Source organism: Cinclus cinclus, chromosome 1 (genome assembly GCF_963662255.1).
Source record: "Cinclus cinclus chromosome 1, bCinCin1.1, whole genome shotgun sequence".
Taxonomy (NCBI): domain Eukaryota; kingdom Metazoa; phylum Chordata; class Aves; order Passeriformes; family Cinclidae; genus Cinclus; species Cinclus cinclus.
Window position 1 is genome coordinate 5009388 of NC_085046.1, and position 19762 is coordinate 5029149.

At 41.4% G+C, this 19762-nt stretch overlaps 1 protein-coding gene across 5 annotated transcripts in view; it reads left to right on the top strand.

The window, feature by feature from the left end:
- The window catches only part of LOC134051962 (sodium channel protein type 5 subunit alpha-like), a 169166-nt gene that overhangs the window by 37718 nt on the left and 111686 nt on the right, over positions 1-19762 (top strand). For 4 of the 5 annotated variants that reach the window (XM_062506103.1, XM_062506129.1, XM_062506111.1 and 1 more), the window contains exons 7-10: positions 611-674; positions 13684-13825; positions 15472-15669; positions 19498-19671. In XM_062506103.1, coding sequence (XP_062362087.1) covers positions 611-674; positions 13684-13825; positions 15472-15669; positions 19498-19671 — 578 coding nt within the window. Of the gene's footprint in view, positions 1-610; positions 675-13683; positions 13826-15471; positions 15670-17798; positions 17839-19497; positions 19672-19762 lie in introns of all 5 variants that reach the window. The other variant, XM_062506137.1, reaches the window with a different exon arrangement.

Genomic DNA, 19762 nt, shown 5'->3' on the forward strand with positions numbered 1-19762 from the left:
ACTACAGTGATAAATATTTGTCTTTGTGAATACTTCCTTGTTTGTTTGATTTTAACAGGGTGCATTTTTGTTTCTTTGGCTTTATACTGTGTGTTTTCTATGCTGAGCATAATCCACCAGACTGAGGGAGTGGGCTGCTTTGTTAATATTATTACATTCTGAGTTATAGCTGGTTACGTTTTTAACCTATGAGTCAGTAATTTCTGCCACAAACTTCAATTAATATGTGTCTCATCAGTGTAGAGACTAAAAGTTACAGGCTAGCATATGGTTTGGTTTCATTACATTTACAGAATTTAGTAACAATATTCTCGGTTTGAGCAGAGGGAGAGGGCTGGATAGAATTTCTTGAAAACATTGCCCACAGCCTGTTGCCACCTTACTCAACTGGTCAGATCTGGAATACAAACAGCAAGTGCTTACAGAGACTTGAAAAAATATATTTTTTTTTAATTTATAGAAGTTAAAATTAACAAAACAAAGTAAAAGTGTGCCATTCATCTCTCAGTTGCTGTCCCAATTGAATATGCTGGTCGGTGGATGATATTTTTGAATGTTATCATTCCCAGAATGTGTTTATTAAAAAGCCATTTCTCTATTTCTATTGCAGTGAACTATTTTATAAAAAACGGTACAGAAGATGTGTTATTGTGTGGCAACAGCAGTGATGCTGGGTAAGTACCTTCAAAATATCTTCAATTCTGGTCTGGTTTTGTTGCCTTTATTATTATTATTATTACTATTGTTATTATTATTATTATTATTATTATTATTATTATTATTATTATTATTATCATTAAATTTTCCTCTAGTTCTGTCCACTTTTCACCAGCATGAAGTGGATATTTCAACTTCCTTATGTCTAAGCACAATAGTAGAGAGGATAATGACAATACTGTGCATAGTAACACAATTTTCTCAACTGTAGGGAAGAGAAGTTTCTGTGTGTCACTTATTCAGGTTTAAAATCTTTAGGGGCTTTATTACAGTTCTTTTTCAATATATTTGAATTCCTCAGTAAAAAAAAAATGAAAACTAAGTAAGATTTTGGCTGAGTGGAGAGTATTTTAATGGAAATGAAACAGGAATGGAAACAGAACACCTGGAGGGATTTAAACCGATGATGAATTCCCAGCTTTTGAAAAGGAAGATAAACAAATCAACAAATGTTCTAAAAATAGCATTTTTTGGAAGTGGGAAGGTAATCAGATTTGAATTGTGGTCTACATTTGCACTTGATTTGCTTGTAGACAACATGTATTTCATTTTCTCATTGTATAGACAGTGAAGAGATCTGAGGGTGTACTAACATCCTCTGCATAAACAACTTTATTCATATCCCTGCCACCTATAGATGCCAATGGTTCCTCCTGCTTGTCATCCCCAGGGTCCAAGTGCACTCTCAGAGCATGTGATTTTATTTGACAGCTTCTCATGATCTTGATGGAAGTGGAAGAGTTCAGATAGGATGGAAAGAGATGGGATCTTCTGTGGTCAGAGGAAATTATAAGCCATGCGAAGACTGCAGGCTGTTAGGACTAGTAGGAAAAGGTGGAAAATACCTTGGAATAGTGGGACAGATGAGCTTTTAAGCCAAATATGTGAGAGCATTTGAACCAGGGAGGCTGGTATCTTAGGCCAAGAGAGGGGAGGAGGAGGTGAGATATCTGCTTCTGGAGAGAGATGTTCCGAGCTGGTAAAACCAAATGTGGAAGACTGAAGAACTAAGAAAAAAAAAAAAAAAAAAAGGTTCCACTTAGGAGGAATTTAATGAGAAAAAAAGGCATGTGTGTGCAGGGAGGCAGCAAGGAGATGACAGAAGATAAAATCTGAACTTGCTTGTGGACAAAAAGGCAAGAAAAGCCCTCAAGTCCCAGGGACAGATGATTTACTTTCTGCTGCCACTTCCTGTATCTGTATTGACATAAGAGAAAGGGAAAGCTCAGTGTCAGCCTTCCCTCTGCAGGCCTGGTGTGTCTGATCCGTGTTGCCAGCCTGAGTTAGACTCTAAGATCCTTGGGCAGAGGGCCATGCTTTCCCCTTTGTTGGTTCCTCGGGAGGTACAATGTCAGCATCCATTAATTAGGGCCTTTGTTGATTGTAATACATTGTGTTTATCCAGGCTCAGGCAGAACTCCAAGACTATTGGGATGTTTCCCGGGAATCCCAGGATTTGGCAACCTCCATTGTGCTGGTGAACCTAAGCATTTGCAAACCAATAGGCAATTGAAAACAAGTGCTCTGCACAGAAACAATATTTTGTGTGTCATGGAATATTCATTGTTCTCACTGATGACCTGAGCCATGGTGGTGAAAGCTGCTGCTCATGGGCAAGGCTGAAAGACTTGATTACTACTGCTTTGGAATTGTTCAACTGGTGGGAAGTTAAATACCAATCCAATATCCATGGAGTATTTATATATTGGCAGCCTGTGTGGATTTAAGGGTTAGTTTCTAGCAAGGCAAATGAGCAAACCCACCCTCTTTCCTTCCCATGAAAGTTAATAAATTGCAGTGTGTCAGCAAAATGCCATAACTGGAGAAAACCTCTGGTGGAGGCAAAGTGCCCATGAGACAGTTACAGCCTCAAACAGCCAGGGGAAAACTTGCAGCTCTTGAGTATAAGAGGACAAAAATGACACCTTCAAAGCCAGTGTTCTTGTACTTGTTTTGATATCAAAACATCAAAACTGTTGGTGCTCGTGACATCAAGGGAAACCAACTTTCCCTTCATGCCTCAGTTCTTTCCTCTTCAACATTTTGCTGCTTTAGTTAAGTATTTAATACCACTGGGTAAAGTTTGAGTTTAAATGCCTAAAAATGGGTAATAAATATTCCCACTTACACTGGGTATTTTAGCTCAGGATTAGCAAGTGCTGTCTCATCTGCTATACTTTGCACAGAGTTGCTGCCAGTCATCCTCTGCCGTTGTTTAAAGACATGAGGATAATTAGAAAGATGATCCTCAGGCCTCAGGGGATGTGCAAAGTCATGTGTTCCCACCTGTTGGGACAGGGAGAGCATCATTTACAGGCTGACCTATCTAAGGAGTGGATTTGTTTTCTTTCACCCTTCAATGATTGAAGCCAAAAGCAAGAATGTTCAACAGTGAACAAAAATCTGCATTCTTGGGACATTCTGGGGCAGGTTGCACCACAGGAGCAAGAGAGGGGACTTCAGAGGAAGAAGATGCATGAGGTTGTGGTTCCCTCATTTATTAGTAATGAAATTCATGACAAGCGAGGACTCTTGAACAGGCAAGGCCAAGTCTGTGTTCGGATTTGTGGAACGTGCTTTTGCTCACATTTTGAATTCATCAGCCTCTGGGATACACTGGGGACCCAAAGGAAATTCAGGGAAGGGTGGTGTCATGTGTTCTCTTCTGGAAGGATTTGTTGTTAGAGTGAAGGATAGCTGTGTTGTGGCCAGGATATTAAATTTTGAGGTAATTGAAAAAACCATTTCAGTGCATTTTTAAAAGCATGTTAATGACACTCTGAGGTTTGTCTGGTTGCTGTTATTATGGAAGAGTTAAAAAAAAATCCAAATAAATCTGCTATGGCTGTTGTTAGGTGATGAGACTCAAGTGGTCTAATGTAAGAGTGTGTAGTGATGGGGACTGCAACCTGAGCTGGAGTAGCAAGCCAAAATCAGCAGGGAAATGATCATCAGTGGATTCTAGATCACAGGCAATCTAATTATCTCTAAGGTGGGGGCTTTATTACATTACTGGGAGGGACTGTTTTCTGAACAAGCACCCAAGCTGTCAATAAAGCAGGAGGTAATGGATCTAGCTAATATTAATTCCTATTCAGAAGGGATTTGAATAGATGCATGCCACTCAGCTGCAGCAAACATGTCTCTAGTACTTGACCTGGCAGAGGCAAGAAAAAAAACATGTATTGGCATTTTTAGATATGCTCAAGCAACCTCAGGAATCTACTTTAAAAACTATTTTGCGGAGACATGGTAGGAATGTCATGAAGATGGTAAATTTCTTAGATGCACAAGAAGGGTGTGGGGTTTCCTATGTGATGCCTCAGAAACCTTCTTCTTGGTACCTGAAATTTAAATTTTCTTCACATAATCAAACAGACATTTTTGTTGCTTTTAATTTTGTTTATCTGACTGTATTTTCCCCCTTGATGTACTGCAAGAATTTGTTTTGTGCTTGCAAGGAACAGAGTACAATAGAAACAAGAAGTAACTTTTGGAGAAAAGAGAAAAAAATCAAATGATTGTCATCAAAGATATTCTTTGGCTCTAAGTGACACATGCTTGGTGTTTCACAACTAAGTACATTGATAGAAAAATGCTTTGCTCTGTGTGTCACAGATTGGTCAGACTGGGACCAGTGCTAACAGTAAAGCTCCCTTAACAAAATAAATAAAAACAAAAACTAAAAACCAACCAAAAGTAGTGCATTTGCAATTGTTGATGTTTTTAGATGCTTTTGGAGCTTAAATTTAGTAGTTGTTTTGGATGTGGTTGCACTGGGATATACACAAATTGTTTCTCTTTGCAATTTCGGCATCTTCTATTTGGTCTGTTTAAAATTAATGGAGAAAGCTCAGATAGTCTGATTTTAAAAACAGATTACAAATTCTGTAAATTTGCTTTTCAATTTAATCCCCAGTACACATCTTATCCAACGTTGAACACCTTGTTTCAGCCTCAAGGGAGGTGCAGTAAAGTACAATGACCAAATACTTGGTCGATCTTAGGTGGGAGCAGAAGGTGGAAAATGCTCTTTCCTTTGTGAAGTCAAGCCCTGGCATCAAGTAGAGCGGGATTTGTGAAGGCTGCAGAGCAGCAGGTGACAGCAGGCACCACCACACATTTCCTACAAATAAATAAATAAATAAATAAATAAATAAATAAATAAATAAATAAACAAACAAACACAAATCCTACCTGTCTGCCTTCCTGGTCCCACCTTCAGATCCAAGGAGTCATCCTGCTGGAGCACAGCACCACCACCAGAGCAGATTCCCAGTGTGGGACACATCCCTGTCAGGCCACACCAACCCTCCCGTGCAATTCCAGCTTGTCCCTTCTTGGTGACATTTAGCCACTCACTTTGGTGAGGTGACCAGCACTGCAGAGTCCCCTGCTTCCCCACTGAGTAAAGACTTTTATGGGGGCTGCAGCAGCGTGGAATTATCTGTCTGTGAGAGAGGAAGATTTCAGCTCCAAAGCATTTCCACTTTCATCCTGCTGTAATTTCACAAGGATGTTTTTCTGCTGTGCTTAGGCTGCTGTTTTTATTTCCCCTCCTGCCTGAAGGTTTTGCTGAGAAATAGAAACAGCAAGGAAATTTGTCCATTAGGAGAAAGACACAAGATGCTCTCAATGTACAAAGTAAACAGACACAAGAGAGAAACTTAAATTCTTTCCTTTCACTTGTTCATTTGTAATTACAAGGAGCTGGCTTTTCAGAAAAGCGTACATGTTTTAAGTCAGTTGTGCTCCCTTTGTATCTCAAGGTCAGAATGCTTATTTTTTCTTTTCCCCTTACACATGATATATCCTGTCTGTTCAGCTCATGGGCAGGAATAGTCTACAAGATCATACTGACGAGGAAAGCACATTTGCATCATGTCTGTACTGATATTACCAAAAAACTAGTGAACAGGAAGGAAAAAGCACCCAGTAAATCTACTTCAGGAACAACAAGAAAGCACCTTTGGCAACTGTATCCTAGTAATTGTTGCTATAGAAACTTTAGCTACCTTTTTTCTCACTATGACCTTGATTTTTCTTGACAGGATACATTAAAATAATGTATACCATGGGGCAAGATTCTCAGTGGTTTGGTTAATTCTGTCACTGAGCTCATTGCATATAAGGGATGAAGGAACAACCATGTGTTGTAGCTCTCCTCAAAGTTTTTGTGTCAGTCCTAACTCTTTCTAAGACATTAGCAGAAAAAAGACAAACAACAAACCCTTTTGTTTTCTTCTGTGTTGTGGCATTTTACCAAGGTAATTAATACCCACATGTAACATTGCATCAGATGCCTGTTTTCATAGTCTCCATGAGCACCAAAGGCAGCGTTTTTGTGGCAGTTTCTCCACATCACCCTCCTCCCAGCTCACTTGTTACACGTACAGCGATGCAGCACTTTGATCTCTCTGAGCTGTAGTAACATTCCTTTGCCTTTATGCATCCTCCACGCAGTGATTTAAAGCCCCTTGTAAAGGCTTATCACACCCCTGAAGGGTAGAGAAGAAACATGCTCCGTGCCGTGGAGGAGAGCTGCTATCGGGTGCTTCCACCAGTGCTGCTGCAGCTCTCACCCAGAACTTGGCAGGGAAGAGCCTGGAAAAACGTCTGTCTGCCAGAACATGTCAAACAGCATCCAGCAACACAACCCCAACTGCACCAGGAACTGGGGAGCTGCACCAGGGAAGAGTGCACACAGTTGACTCTGTTATCCTGCTGATGGCAATTAGGACCACTGCAGCTCTAAGTTGCCTCAACTCTTATCTGTGTTATTATTGTTGTTGTTCTTGTTGCTGTTAGTTGTTTCCTATGAGAAGGTCCTAGATCCAGGCCATATTGTTCTGGATGCTGGATGAATGGGTTGAGAAGAGCTCTCTTGGCTTGGAGGTTTGGCATTTCAGAGGTGCAGTCTGTGGATGAGTGGAGTGGAGGTGCTACACATAGACACTCCTGGGGAGCAACAGCAACACATGAAATTTGACTTTTCTTCATTTAATCAGACAGAACATTTTTGTTGCTTTTCATTTTGTTTATCCGACTGCATTTTCCCCTTTGGTGTACTGCAAGAATTTGTTTTGTGCTTAGAAGGAACAAAGTACACTAGAAACAAGAAGTAACTTTTGGAGAAGAGAGAAAAATCTTCAGTTCAGATGAAAGTCCTGGTTGCAAGTTATGTCAGGACTACCCAGCTTTGTCAGGCAGGTCATGGTCAGGCAGTGTTCAACTTGCTGCAGGAATGGGTCCATTCCAGGAAATAGGATGGTGGGAGCTATGGCAGTGCCTAATGGGATTGGTGTGGGCATTACCCTCACCAAATGCAGCCTGATGTGGTACAGCTGGGCTGACAGGTGGGAGAGGCTGTAAAGGTTGTTTAAGTGAAGAAGGGGACACAGTTTTCAAATGTGTCCTCTTAAAATGTTACCAAAGCAAGGGTATTTTGGAAATAACTGTGTTGTTTAAACTACTAGAGGTAAAAACATAATTATATCCCAGATTATCAAGCAACACTAGTGAATTTGTTTCAAACCTTCAGGCTATGCAGCACACCTTAAATGAATTTACCTAGATTCTGATGTAAATCACACAAGCTTTTCCACTTACTCTGAGCTGGTTACAGTGACAGGAGAGGGAGCATGGTCGGCTCATGATGACAAAGCCTCTTGCCTGCGTGTGTTAAACAAACAGAAAACAAGTATGACACCTCAAAGATGCTACTGATGCCATGGGCATGACTTGAGGAATTATACAGGTTTGGGAACAGTAATAAAAGTCCCCATTCCTAAGGATCAGTGGTGTGTTTGGAAGATCATGTCTCTGGTCAAACAGCAGCAGTAGGGATTAAATCCAAATCCACTCAATTCTTAAGGAGGGGTAATATTACCTCTTAGTCAAAGCTGTAATAAGCTCATCAGCCACATGAGAGAAGCAGACTTACTAGAGGCTACAGCCTTCATTAGGCAGTAATCTACTATTGTGTTTATGATGATAAATTACTGCCCTACATTTTGTTTGGTGGGATAGACAGAAGCTCCAACAGAAGCCTGGCCACTGGGCTGAGCCAGCTGGATTGAGCTAGCTTGCCTGGCTGAAGCAAGAGCCTGGACAAGGCACAGAGCAGGAGAAGAAGTTTTTCCCCTCTCTGCTCTGATGTCGTGGGCTGAACTCACGGCCTTTCCATCTGCCTGAGCAAGCAGCCAGAGGGAGAGGCTGAAAATTTTCCTGGATACAAGTCAGCAGCATGCACAGGTCAGTGGGTGCTCTGAGCCTGTGAGCAGGCCTGCTCAGGGGCACCTCCTTTTTTCTCCTCCACTTTCAACTCTTGGTTGATGTTGCTCTTTATTCTGAGCATTTCCTCTTTTTTTTTTTTTTCTTTTTTTCTCTCTTTCCCTGCAGCATATGGTTCAATTTGCTTGCACTTCTGTCATTTCAGACCATTGGCACCCCTTCCCTTTCTTTTAAAAATGTCCTTATGTCCTTCAAATTCTCTCTGTCCATTTAGATGCTTGGAGGGAGAGTTGCTGGGGGCTCCTGGTCAGACCTATCCAAGTTGCATGCCACTATAACTCAGATTTTGGTTTTTGGATGGTGATTAGTGGGGAATTGTAAGTCAGACACTCTAACTATGATTAGTCTTTAATATTAGAAAGCAAAAAAACAACAGGGGAAGGAGAAAAACCTGTGCCTTTCAGGCACATCAAGCACCCACTGACATCAATGGCTTTGGCTGAAGTGCTGCTGGCTTTTGGCCCCTTTCCCCTAGATGCCCAGTTACCCTTAAAGCATTCATTTAAAAAATTATTTTCCTGTTCTAGAATGGGTAGTTTCATTTTTTCGGGTAAGAGCAAATGTTAGTCTAAGGATCTTTGTTCCCCACAGTATGATCTTCTATTTTGACTCCTGCCTTCTCCCTCAGGGTTAAGGGAAAGGAGAAAATATGGAAGGTGCAGGGGAAAGTGCTCAGGTCTGTGGTCTAAAGGAAATCTAAGCCTCTCTTTTGTGGACTGTGGGCTTTAGCAGGGTGAGGCAGGTTGAGGAAGACTCTGCTGTGCTCATCAACCAGCCATGGAGGCCATGGGCATTGTCTGTCCTTCAAAGGCTGCCAGGCTTGCAAACCCCACCTTGGGGGCTCCATTTCTGACCACCAGGGTGATTTCCATTCCCCAGGAGTCAGCCATGTGTGAAAGACATCAGCTATAAACTTTTCAGCTTGATTTCTGCATTCTTGGGCTTGAGGCGTGACCTAGAGCAGGAACACTTAGGGACTCTTACCAAAATTGGGGTTTGTTTTTTAAATTTTTGCTGTGTCTGTGGTATGTGCTTCATTGCTTCTGTAGAGAGCAAGCCAGAGTGTTCCTTTGTATCCTAAACCCAAGGAAAGTGCATCCTTCACCTCACAGACATAATTGATGTTGACTCCTGGTTGCACATGGACAGCCCTCCCTGTATTTTCAGGATCTGGATGTTACAATCCAGCGCATGGATGTTTTACAAATCTTCTTTTTTTGTCTAACCCTACTGGCCACTGTAGCCTGGATCAGCAGGTTGCTTGGCTTGCCTAGATTAAACTCTTGAGACAGAGCATTTTGTAATTATGCCCCTCAGCTACAGCTCTCTGGCATTCCCAGCCTGTGTTATTTAAACCTAAGTTGTTTCTTATGTCCTTTAATTTCCTGTACCAATGCCAGCTTGCAGTGGTGATTACAGCCTGATGGATAGGTAGGTAGACTGCTGCTTTTAACTTTTCTGAATCAATGACACTAATTTTATTGTGATCAATTGAGCATCCTGTGACACTCCTGAGGAGGGTGGTATATTTATGTAGCTTGTTGTTGTTGCCCATCCCTGTGCATCAGAGGAGAGTGCAATCCTCTCTAATGCTTCTCTGAGGTAAAAGAAGCTGAAGAGTTTGCGAAAAAGTCCAAAGGGGCCAGACTTAATGTCATACATGGAGGAAGGTTCAGTAAAATCTTGAGGCTCCTTAAAAAAATCCTCAGAGGAAATGGTGTCAGTTGCAGAATAATATTCTCATGTGAGAGGCTTACACTTTAATTTCTGTAGTGTTTTTCTGGGAAGCAGCATTTTGTTTTCCTCTCAGTGTTTTTAACACATTCCCATACCCTGTGGGTTATCTCTCTGTTGGCCACAACAGAGGGTGAGCAGGAATAAGGAGTTGACAAGTAGGAAATTTTGTCTCAAGGGTCTGGTTGCCGTAAGAAGGGTGTAAGCTAACATTATCAGCATTTTTGGGCTAAGGTTCTTGCTTTTCATGCTGCAGCACCTCATCTGAATGCTCTCAAAACTGAAGAAATTATTAGAGAAGTGTGTTTTCCAGGTTTCAGCTGGGATGGAGTTGATTTTCTTCCTCGTGGCTGCTACAGTGCTGTGTTTTGGGTTTAGGATCAGAATGATGTTGGTAACACACTGATGTTTTCAGTTGTTGCTAAGAAATGCTTCTACCAAGGGAAAGGCATCTCATATTCTCATGCTCTGCCAGTGAGGAGGCTGAGGGGGGGCACAAGGAGCCTGGAGGGGACACAGCCAGGACAGCTGACCCCAAATGGCCAGAGGGATATTCCAGACCATATGCTCAGTATATAAACTGTGGGGGAAATCTGGCTGGGGGACACTGCTTGGGAACTGGCCGGGCAGTGGTCAGCAAGGGGTGAGCAATTGCACTGAGCATCACTTGTATAGTTTAATTATTTTATTATTGTAATTGTTCATATTCTTCATATTCATGTTCTTCTTCTTCTTCTTCTTCTTCTTCTTCTTATTGTTTTCTTCCTTTTCTGCCCTATTAAACTGTCTTTATCTCAGCACATGAGATTTCTCACTCATCCAATTCTGCCTCCCATCCCACTGGGGCTGGGGTGAGTGAGCAGCTCTGAGGGGTTTGGCTCCCAGCTGGGGTTAAACCATTCACTGTGCAGTCAGACAGTGGAAAGTGACCCATAAGGACAGAATGAAACAGGAAAAATTGTATTATGTGTGTATAACGCTAATTGCATTACAAAGAGAAAATATTCCTCAGAGATACCACGGCTCACTTTTGCTATCAGAGGGGTTGCATCTCCATGTCCTACAGATTTCCAAGCAAAGTAAAATGCTTTGAGCACTTGCGTGAAAATTCTTCTTCATCAAAAGTTTCCCTATAAAGCAATATTGGCACTGAGTGACTTTGTATCCTCTAATATGTGCCCAGAAATTCCTATGAAAATTCAACCCAACACTCCTAGTATCCCCTTTCTCCCAGGCTCTTGTTCAAAAGGGTGAAGAGATTAAGAAGAAATTCTCTCTACTAAGTGTGATTCAGAGGAAAATCTCACCCTTCTCAATAATTGATATTAATGGCATAATTTCCATTATTGCCTAAAATTTTAGGTAACTTATTCTAGAGGATGCTCGATTTCCAAATTACTGCCCTTCCTAGGGTGAAGTTCACCATTGAAGTAACCACCAGCAAAGTTTCTCTCAGCTGCATTGGGTTGTTTTGGCCACTAGTAAAAATGTTACAATAAGAACAGTGAGACCAGATCAATGGAGCCACTCAGAATTTCTCTTTAGTGAGAGATTAAGGAAGGGACTCTGCACCTCTGGACATGATCATGAAGTTTCCAACCAAGCCCAGTGTGTGAGTGCAGTCATTTTCTCAAGGCAGAAATAATCAGCCTTGAAGAAATGTTCGTGTCCTGGGTAGACACGATGTCTTAGAGCCACCAAAGGGAATTTCCTTCCCAGGAACTTGGAGAATCCATTTCTCAGAGCTCCTGAACAGCTGAGTGGCACATCACGGGCAATGAAGACTCTTTGCAGCAGCAGATGAGAGGCAGAAATCTCACATCTCTGCATCGGAGTGACAGCAGATGCTGCCTTTGGGAGAGAGGAGGTTTTGTGAAAAAGTCTGCCTCAAAAAAGGACATGGGTATAAAAGATGTGCATCTGCATATTTTGGGGGGGGGGGGGGAAGATTTCTGCATTTTATTATCTTCTAACTCAGTAATGCTACTGTATTTCTTTATATTGAAATGTTGCTCTTATTAAGAAAAAAAATAGGTAGTCAAAGTAGGAAAGGTCTAGAAGGAGGCGTTTCTAGACTGACAGGGAAAAAATTAGGAGTGACTCTTTTTCTGTCTTTGTGAGATATAGTTGTTATTATCTGAATTCTCAACTGCTATAAGCTAACTTGGCTCTACCTAAAGTGACAGAATCACTTATTATACCCCCACTTGTGTGTAACATTTAATTCACTAAACATCAGCTGTTCATTTTTTATTGCTTTTTTCTGAAAACTACTGTAAACAAGGATCTGCACACATTTTGCAATGCTTCAGCACTCCTTTTATCAGCATTCAAATCAGACTTACTTTAAAATCTATGATTCACTACTGATATTAAATTAAGATTCTAAAAGTGCTGTTGAATGTCTACTGGTGGTGGCAGACACCATAGATTTGTATAAAAACATATTCTCATTTTGACATGCAATTCAGGTTTCTGTCCTGTGCTGTAAAATTCGTTTTATATCTGTAAGAATTTATAGTTTTTAATGAAAAAGAATACTGATTTTTCACACTGAGACACACTGCTTTCTCAGGGGTCAATTTTATTTTGTCTGGCAAATTAATTTAAAAATTAATTTTTTTTATTTGTATTTCTGCTTTGCATTTTAATTTCTGGCAATATTCTGCTTTGGTAAAAAGAATACCAGTGATTGAGAAATTCTAGGATTTTTTTTTTTCTGGAAGAAAATGAAGCTTAAAGCTATACAATCAACATGACTAGTGACATGTCCAAAATCCCTCTTGTTCCAGCCGTCCCTAGTTGTGCAGCTGGAATTTGCAGGGAATTGTACCAGGTTCATCTCTATCTGAAGGATTAGGAGAACAGGGAGAGCTGGTGTAACTGCACATTCTGCTGAGATCTGCTTCTCCAGATATTAGATGGTTCTTGCCTAAAAAATTCCCAAATGCTCCCATAATGCTCCATAATGCTCCAGGGCACTTGATCTCATATTGTCTTACTAGGACACATGCAAAAGAAAGCCTTTGCATATTTCTATGTCTTCAGTTTCTAATGGGTCATACCTTATTTTTGGAGAGTGGCTTCTGATGTTCAAGAGCCATGGGGGTTTTTGACAAATCTGTTCTGAGAGAGAGGAAGGCACCTCGACCCAGGATCTCTTCTACCTTGTGTTTCACTTGATGACACAGTTCAGTGCTTACACAGTACCACTGAGAGCATTTTTTATCTCTTCTGGCATATGGGGCTAGAAAATTACTTGTAAAGAGCCTCAAAGGTTAATGAGAGCCAGCGAAATTCATGCTGTCTGCATGCCATTTAATACAGTAATCTACAAGAGACACAAGGAAAGCTTTTTCCTGGCAGAAATAGAAAAAATGTCATGACCCCAGACTGTGGTGGTGAGTGGAACAAAGGGCTGGGTTTCTTGGATTAAGGATTTAATCCTTGTGGAGGGTGAGTGAGGTCAGGCAAAGGAAGCAATCAGGAAGGTGCTCCAATAGCACAGGCTGGTGGTGCCCAGCCAGGGTCAGACTGTGTAACCAAAAGAGCAGCTCCACCATCACAATGCCAATTGTAACAGGAGACACCAGGCTTTTGATTCTTAATTGGGAGTAACTGCCAAGAGAAATCATATTTAAGCACCTAATTCCAGTCTATTCAAAATATTTGAAATGCTAGGGGGTTATTTGCCATTACAGCTCCTGCTATGGTTATTATTTCCCTGTTTATCCTTTCAAAGAAAAAATAAGATTGCAAAGACCTTTGATATTGTGAAGCAGCATCATCTGTTTCCTGTGGTTTTAGAAAGTGAAGGAATTTACCATGGGTGACCTGTGCTCTTAGACAAGAGCATTGGATGTGTTTCCCTGGAAATCAGTTTCTCCACATTGGAACCAATTAAAATGCATCTCACAGATTGTATTTGATGTTTTGCAGCACGTGCCCTGAGGGATATATATGTCTGAAGGCTGGGGAAAACCCTGACCATGGTTACACAAGCTTTGATACTTTTGGCTGGGCCTTTCTCTCCTTGTTCCGTCTTATGACTCAAGATTACTGGGAACGTCTTTACCAACAGGTATGAGGTTATTTTATTACTGTTAAAAAATAGAAAGTCGTCATCTTGTAACTGTGGTATATACAACAGTTAAAGACAATAAAGAATTGCTGGTTATTAGGTAAACTGTGCTTTGTGTGTGTTCTAGAGAAGGACAATCAGATGTTCTGGAGAAGGACAATCAGTTCAAATAATTGATTTATTTTCTTAAGAGTGATAATGTCTGAAGATACTAGGCTGGTTGGGGAAATTGAAAAAAGTGGTAGAGAGAGAAAGACACTAATTCACCTGAGTCTGAATGAAGTTCACCACTTAAGGAAGGTCACCACAGCACCACTTGGTGCTTTTTTGGTGGATGATGTACCACAAGTTAATCTTTGGAGTCCAGCTCAGGAAAAAGCCAGAAAAGCACCTGTGTTCTTGGCATATCTGGTTTTTCAAAGCATGGTGATGAACACAAATTCAGAAAATTGCAAGACTACGTGATACATTCCAGTTCTCCCTGCTGCAAGCTCTTCATCATGGACACCTGAAAGACAGAGGCACAAATAGATCCAGACTCAACTCACAGTCACGTGCAAGGTGGTCTCTGAGTAAATGTTCATTTCAGCATGCATTTCCTGAAATGTGTGCAAACCCCAGAGTACTACATTGGCCAGTTTGGTACTGAATTGCATTCTCTGTCCATGACGCCACTGATGATTTGCTGCTGCATCTCAAACCTGCCAGCACTTAAGGGTGATCATATGGAAATCAGGGGATAATGTTGGCAGAACTACTCTGAAGGTACTGAGGTGAACATCGCTGAAGATTTGGGGGATTTCAGCTTTACATACAGCCAGTTACACAATTTCACTTCAGGAAAATGTGAAACAACGAAACTGATGATTCTTTAAACAGCTGTATTCACTTACTTGACACAGAGCTATGTGTACAACTCTGGAAGACAGAAACTGTCATGGCAAATAAAGATGAACATCACTCCATTTTATTATTTGACCTTATACTATCACACAGTGTTTTCTGTCAGTAGTATCAACTCACTGAGCATGGGACATATCTGTTACACATGAGCTGTCTCCCCCTAAATTCCAGTTATGCCAATAAATCTGGTGAGGAACCAGGGCATACATTCAACAGAGCCCAAGGTTTGGTTCTTCTCGTCCTGACACAGATGTCTCAATGATATTTGGTTGAGTTGCACCCTAAATGTGCACTTTTTCTCCCTGAAATACAGGAGAAAATGGTAGACATATGAAGGGATCCAACATGAATCCCACTTGGATGGTTTCTAGGCACTAGACAAAACCAGATTGAACTGTGGGGCAATTTTTCACTGCAACTGACTCTAATATCAATTCTAACAGAAAACCAGCAGAGTTATCTGGTAAAGAAGAAAAGCATTGAGAAAGCATTATTCTTTTAGAAATTAATTCACTGCAAGGCACACAATTTTTGATTAAGATATAAAAATTTATTGGTGAGGAGATTATTTGCTTGTATGTGGTTGTCATTTCTCATCAAAGGCTCTCTGTTTGAGCTATTAACAAAGGCTGAATTCAATTATATTATAAATTCAATTTTGAAAAAACCCCTTCTGTTCTTTATTTTACTTTTCTTTTTAAAAACATTGTAAAGTGGTGTTAATTATACTTTTGCACTCACAGACTCTCAGATCTGCTGGGAAGATCTACATGCTTTTTTTCATGCTGGTCATCTTCCTGGGCTCGTTTTACCTGATCAATCTGATTCTGGCTGTTGTGGCCATGGCATATGAGGAGCAGAACCAAGCCACTATTGCTGAAACAGAAGAGAAGGAAAGAAAGTTTCGGGAAGCCATGGAGATGCTGAAGAAAGAGCAGGAGGTCAGTGAACTGTGTGGCATGATTAGCCTTGGGTGACTTGAACAAATGTTGCCTTGGGATTCACATCCTCTTTATTTTACATTTGTGTGATAACCAAAGTAAGAATTTGCTTGAAAGCAGTTGAATGTTTATTGTACTAGACAAAGTTATCGCAATTTTTTTTTTCTGGTGAAAGAAAAATTGTAGTTCTCCCTGTTAGGAGTGGGCCATTTGAGATTTACATATCCAGAACTGTACTGGTTTAACCATGCCAGCAGAGAAAATTGATATAGTTTGGCATTTGAGATGTTTTAATGATGGCAAAACTACATCTGGATTTGAGCACAACCCAGCTATTTTGGTAGCTCAGGCAGAGGCCTAGCTGAACCTCCTTCCACCACTCTTTTAGCCCACGTTAGTTTCCTCACTGTCTTGCTCAACCTGCCATAAATATCCAATTGTTTGATAATGAAGGTAAAGTTGTAGATTAACCTCTTTGAAGCACATACAGCTTCATTCCTGGAAAAGTAAGCAGGCAGACCTTGAGGTTAAGATCTGCAAATTATGCAAAAGCATAATTTTATGATTTAATGTTGTCATAAATTTAAACCATCCAGGGAGGCCAAATGGTGGATGTAGCCTTATAGCCCTAATAACAGTATTTAATTTACATGTGATTTGTGTGGGGTAGAAGGCTTTTATTAAACAGCAGAAGAGAACGTTTTAGGTGCTGTGAACAAGAGGACAATAAGAAAATTAGTCTGAAACAGCACGTAGCACTGTAGTTCAGAGAAATAAATCCTTGAAACACAATATAAACTAATATACATAATTTTCTTTTGGGTACATATGGCTTCAGGGCCTAATCCAAAGCACATTTAAATCCTTGGAAAGAAAATAGGAAATGCAATTCACTCTTGTCAAAGTGTTAGTAGTGGCTTATGAATCATTTAAGTCCTTTTAAAGATCCTCTTTGATAGTTTAAGTAATAGGTAAATGCAATTTAGTCCATGTACAGCCACTTTGAACAGAGTAACTCTGCCATAACCTAAGGGAACAAACTGAGCTCCAACTCGTACCTATTTTATACAAATTTTCATGTGTATTGACCCCAGCTGAGCTCTTCCTAATAACAGTCAACTTTGGTACCCCCAACTATAATTAAACATATTTAAGAATTTAATTTGGAAGGCTTTGATTTCAATTAAGCCTGTGTGCACACAAGAAAAGGGAACATTGGGCCTGGAAAGCATAATGTGTCAAAAAAGAGGGTTGCCTCTGAAAATCTGAATTTTTCCCATTTATCTGTATGCTTTATAATAGAGCCTTATCTTCAGCCAACCATTTCTCATCTTGCCTGTGCCCTGTTCAGCACAAAGGGTGGACAGTGCATGATTCAAGAGCAGCTCTTTGCTTTCTCATAATTGGTTCTGTTGCCTTAGGCCAGCTTGAGCAGACTTCCAGGCTCAGGCAGTCAAAACCTCCTTGGAAGTGGAGGTGACTAACACCCTCCAGGTTCTTCAGTGCCTCTTGCCACTGCTCAGTCTCCATGTGCTTCAAAAATGCTCCTCTGTATCTGCAATACTCCTGGAGAATTATCCTAGTTTTATGGGAAGGAAATTCAGGAGTGGAGTGATCTGGGTCCATGGTGTTCACTAATGAAGTTCAGTAATTCGACAAATCAACTCCTGGCATCTCGAAGCAGACATTTGGAAGAAGAGGCTCAGAAAAGGGGATTGGGTGGCTGCACTATGGAGCTTTCAGAGATCCCGCTGAGATGTCTTGTCCCAGCCTGAGCTACTCAGTTTTAATCTGGTTCTCCAAACCTTGATCAAGATTTTGGTTTTGACTTTCTCACTGTACCACTAAGTTCCTGCTCAAGAGCTGTCTTTTGTGTAATCCTCATATCAGGGCTCATGTGAAGTAAGCTTTCCTCCCATCCTTCAGCCATCACAGGTTCTTGCCAGGTGTGCCTGGTGCCACACACCTTTCCTGGAGCTGTTGTGCTGGGTTAAGGCCTGAGGAGCAGGATGTGGTCCAGCCACAGGAACCCAGACAGAAGGGGTAGATAGGTAGGACAGGGGAACATCCTCGGGCCCAGGCTGGATGGAGCACTGAGTAAACTGGTAAAGTGTCCCTGCCCACGACAGGGGGCTTGGATCAACTCTAAGCTCTCTTCCAACACAAGCTGTACTGTGATTCTGTGATCCTCCACGTCTTGAGGAACAATTCTGTCCAAATCCTTTTTCAGTACCTGAGAGAGGTATTGAGTGCAGAAACAATTCAAGCAATAGGTAAGAAAATGCTAAGAACCTAAAAATTAGTTTAATTTGCAGTATGAGTACGGCATGTTTAGTAGCACAACCTGTGATATTTCCTAGATCTACAAAATATGACAGTAATCAAATAGGACAACCAAAACTGTTCAGGCCAACTTTTATAATGTGCAGTATAAAGGGAGCAAAAATATAATTGATAGACCTGCTTGGGGCCTGAGTCCATTTTTACAATTGGTCTAAGACATTCCTATATCTGAGCTTAACAACAGAAGCCTTGCCAAACCTTTATACAGAGAAAACACTTCAGCATAGCAATTAAATCAATTGACTCAAAAAATACACAACCAAACCAGCCAAAACAACCTAGACCAGTGTCTGAGCTCTCCTCCTCTCTGCTCAAAGCAGCTTGTTATGAAAGATATTTCTCACAGGAATTAAGTTTTGTTGTGCTTTCAGCTTGATAGAGCTACTGCTACTCCTTGAAATACATGATTGATTCTTTACACGCCTGTTAAGTGCCTTCACTTTCCTTGGACTGATGCCTGTGGGAGGATGGGAGTATTTTGCAGTGGAGAGATGATTGCCTGTTTGATTCTAGTGGCTTACAGACAATAGCACTGAGGATTCATCTGTTCGTCCTGTTCTGGGCTACCAGAAGAGGTTTTTTTTGTTTGTTTTTTTTTTTTTTGTTGTTTTTTGTTTTGTTTTTTTAACAATTCACTCTCTTCAGGTGTTTCAGCTGGGGGGCTCTGCATTGGGCTGGTCTCCAAGCCACTGATGTGGCTACCACTGGTTCTCCAGCAGCTCCAAACCTGACCCTTGTGCCCAGAGTCGCCTCACTCCTCCTGCCTGTGCTGGGGACGGAGCCCCAGCTCTCCCAGCTCCTGCTGATCCTTCCTCCTGGCTGCTCATTCGCTCCCAGGGCTGTGGCTTTGAGCACTCGGGCTTTGGAATTGGGCTCCCAGCAGCTGGTGTGTTATCAGCCTGCCCCTGCAGTGATGCCAGCAGATAGCCAGCACAGCATGGAAGCACACAGCACAGCAAAGGCCACCTTATCTCCAGCTAAGCCCATGGTTCTTTCTTTGCGTCTCTGATGGCAGCTGCCTGCGCTGCTGCTCGGGATGAGGGTTTACAGAAACGTGCCAGCTGAGCTGCCTGCTGTTCCTAACATCCCTCTGTGGCAGGGGAGGGAAAATCCCAGCAGCCAGCTGGGCTGCCCTCCTGTCCTGTCCTTCAAGGGGCTGAAGTCCAGGAGGACTTTAATCGGAGGTTCTCCCAGCTTGAGATTTTTCTCTGCCTGGCACCAGAAGTGCTAGCCCAGAGATCTGTGCATGGCGTGTGCACACAAGCTGTTCTTTCGTGATATGTCAACTCATGATATGTGTGGGAACTCCGCATAAAAACCATCCTTTTGTGCAGCCGTTCCTAAGTTTTATGATTGCTTATCTCCTGATATTTTTAATATCTCTCCTATACAAACTTAAAATGAAAAGTAAATTCTGAGCAGTAGTAGTTTTCACTGAAATCCTGAAATAACAATATTTATGCCTTCTACAATCTTCTGATTTAGGCCCTAGCTGCTAAAGGAATTGACTCAATGTCGCTCAGCTCATTGGAAATGTCACCTAAAAGTGCGAAAGAAAGAAGAAATAAGAGAAAGAAAAAGAAATCTTTGGGGGCAGATGAGTATGGGGAAGACCAAAGGAATCCCAAGTGTGACTATGATGATAGTCAAAGGAGGATGGTAAGCCATGGTCTGAAACATCACTTGTTCCACACTGTACTTTCCTGGACAGGCCAGGCTCTGAACAAGGCAATTAAAACTGAAGCTTTCA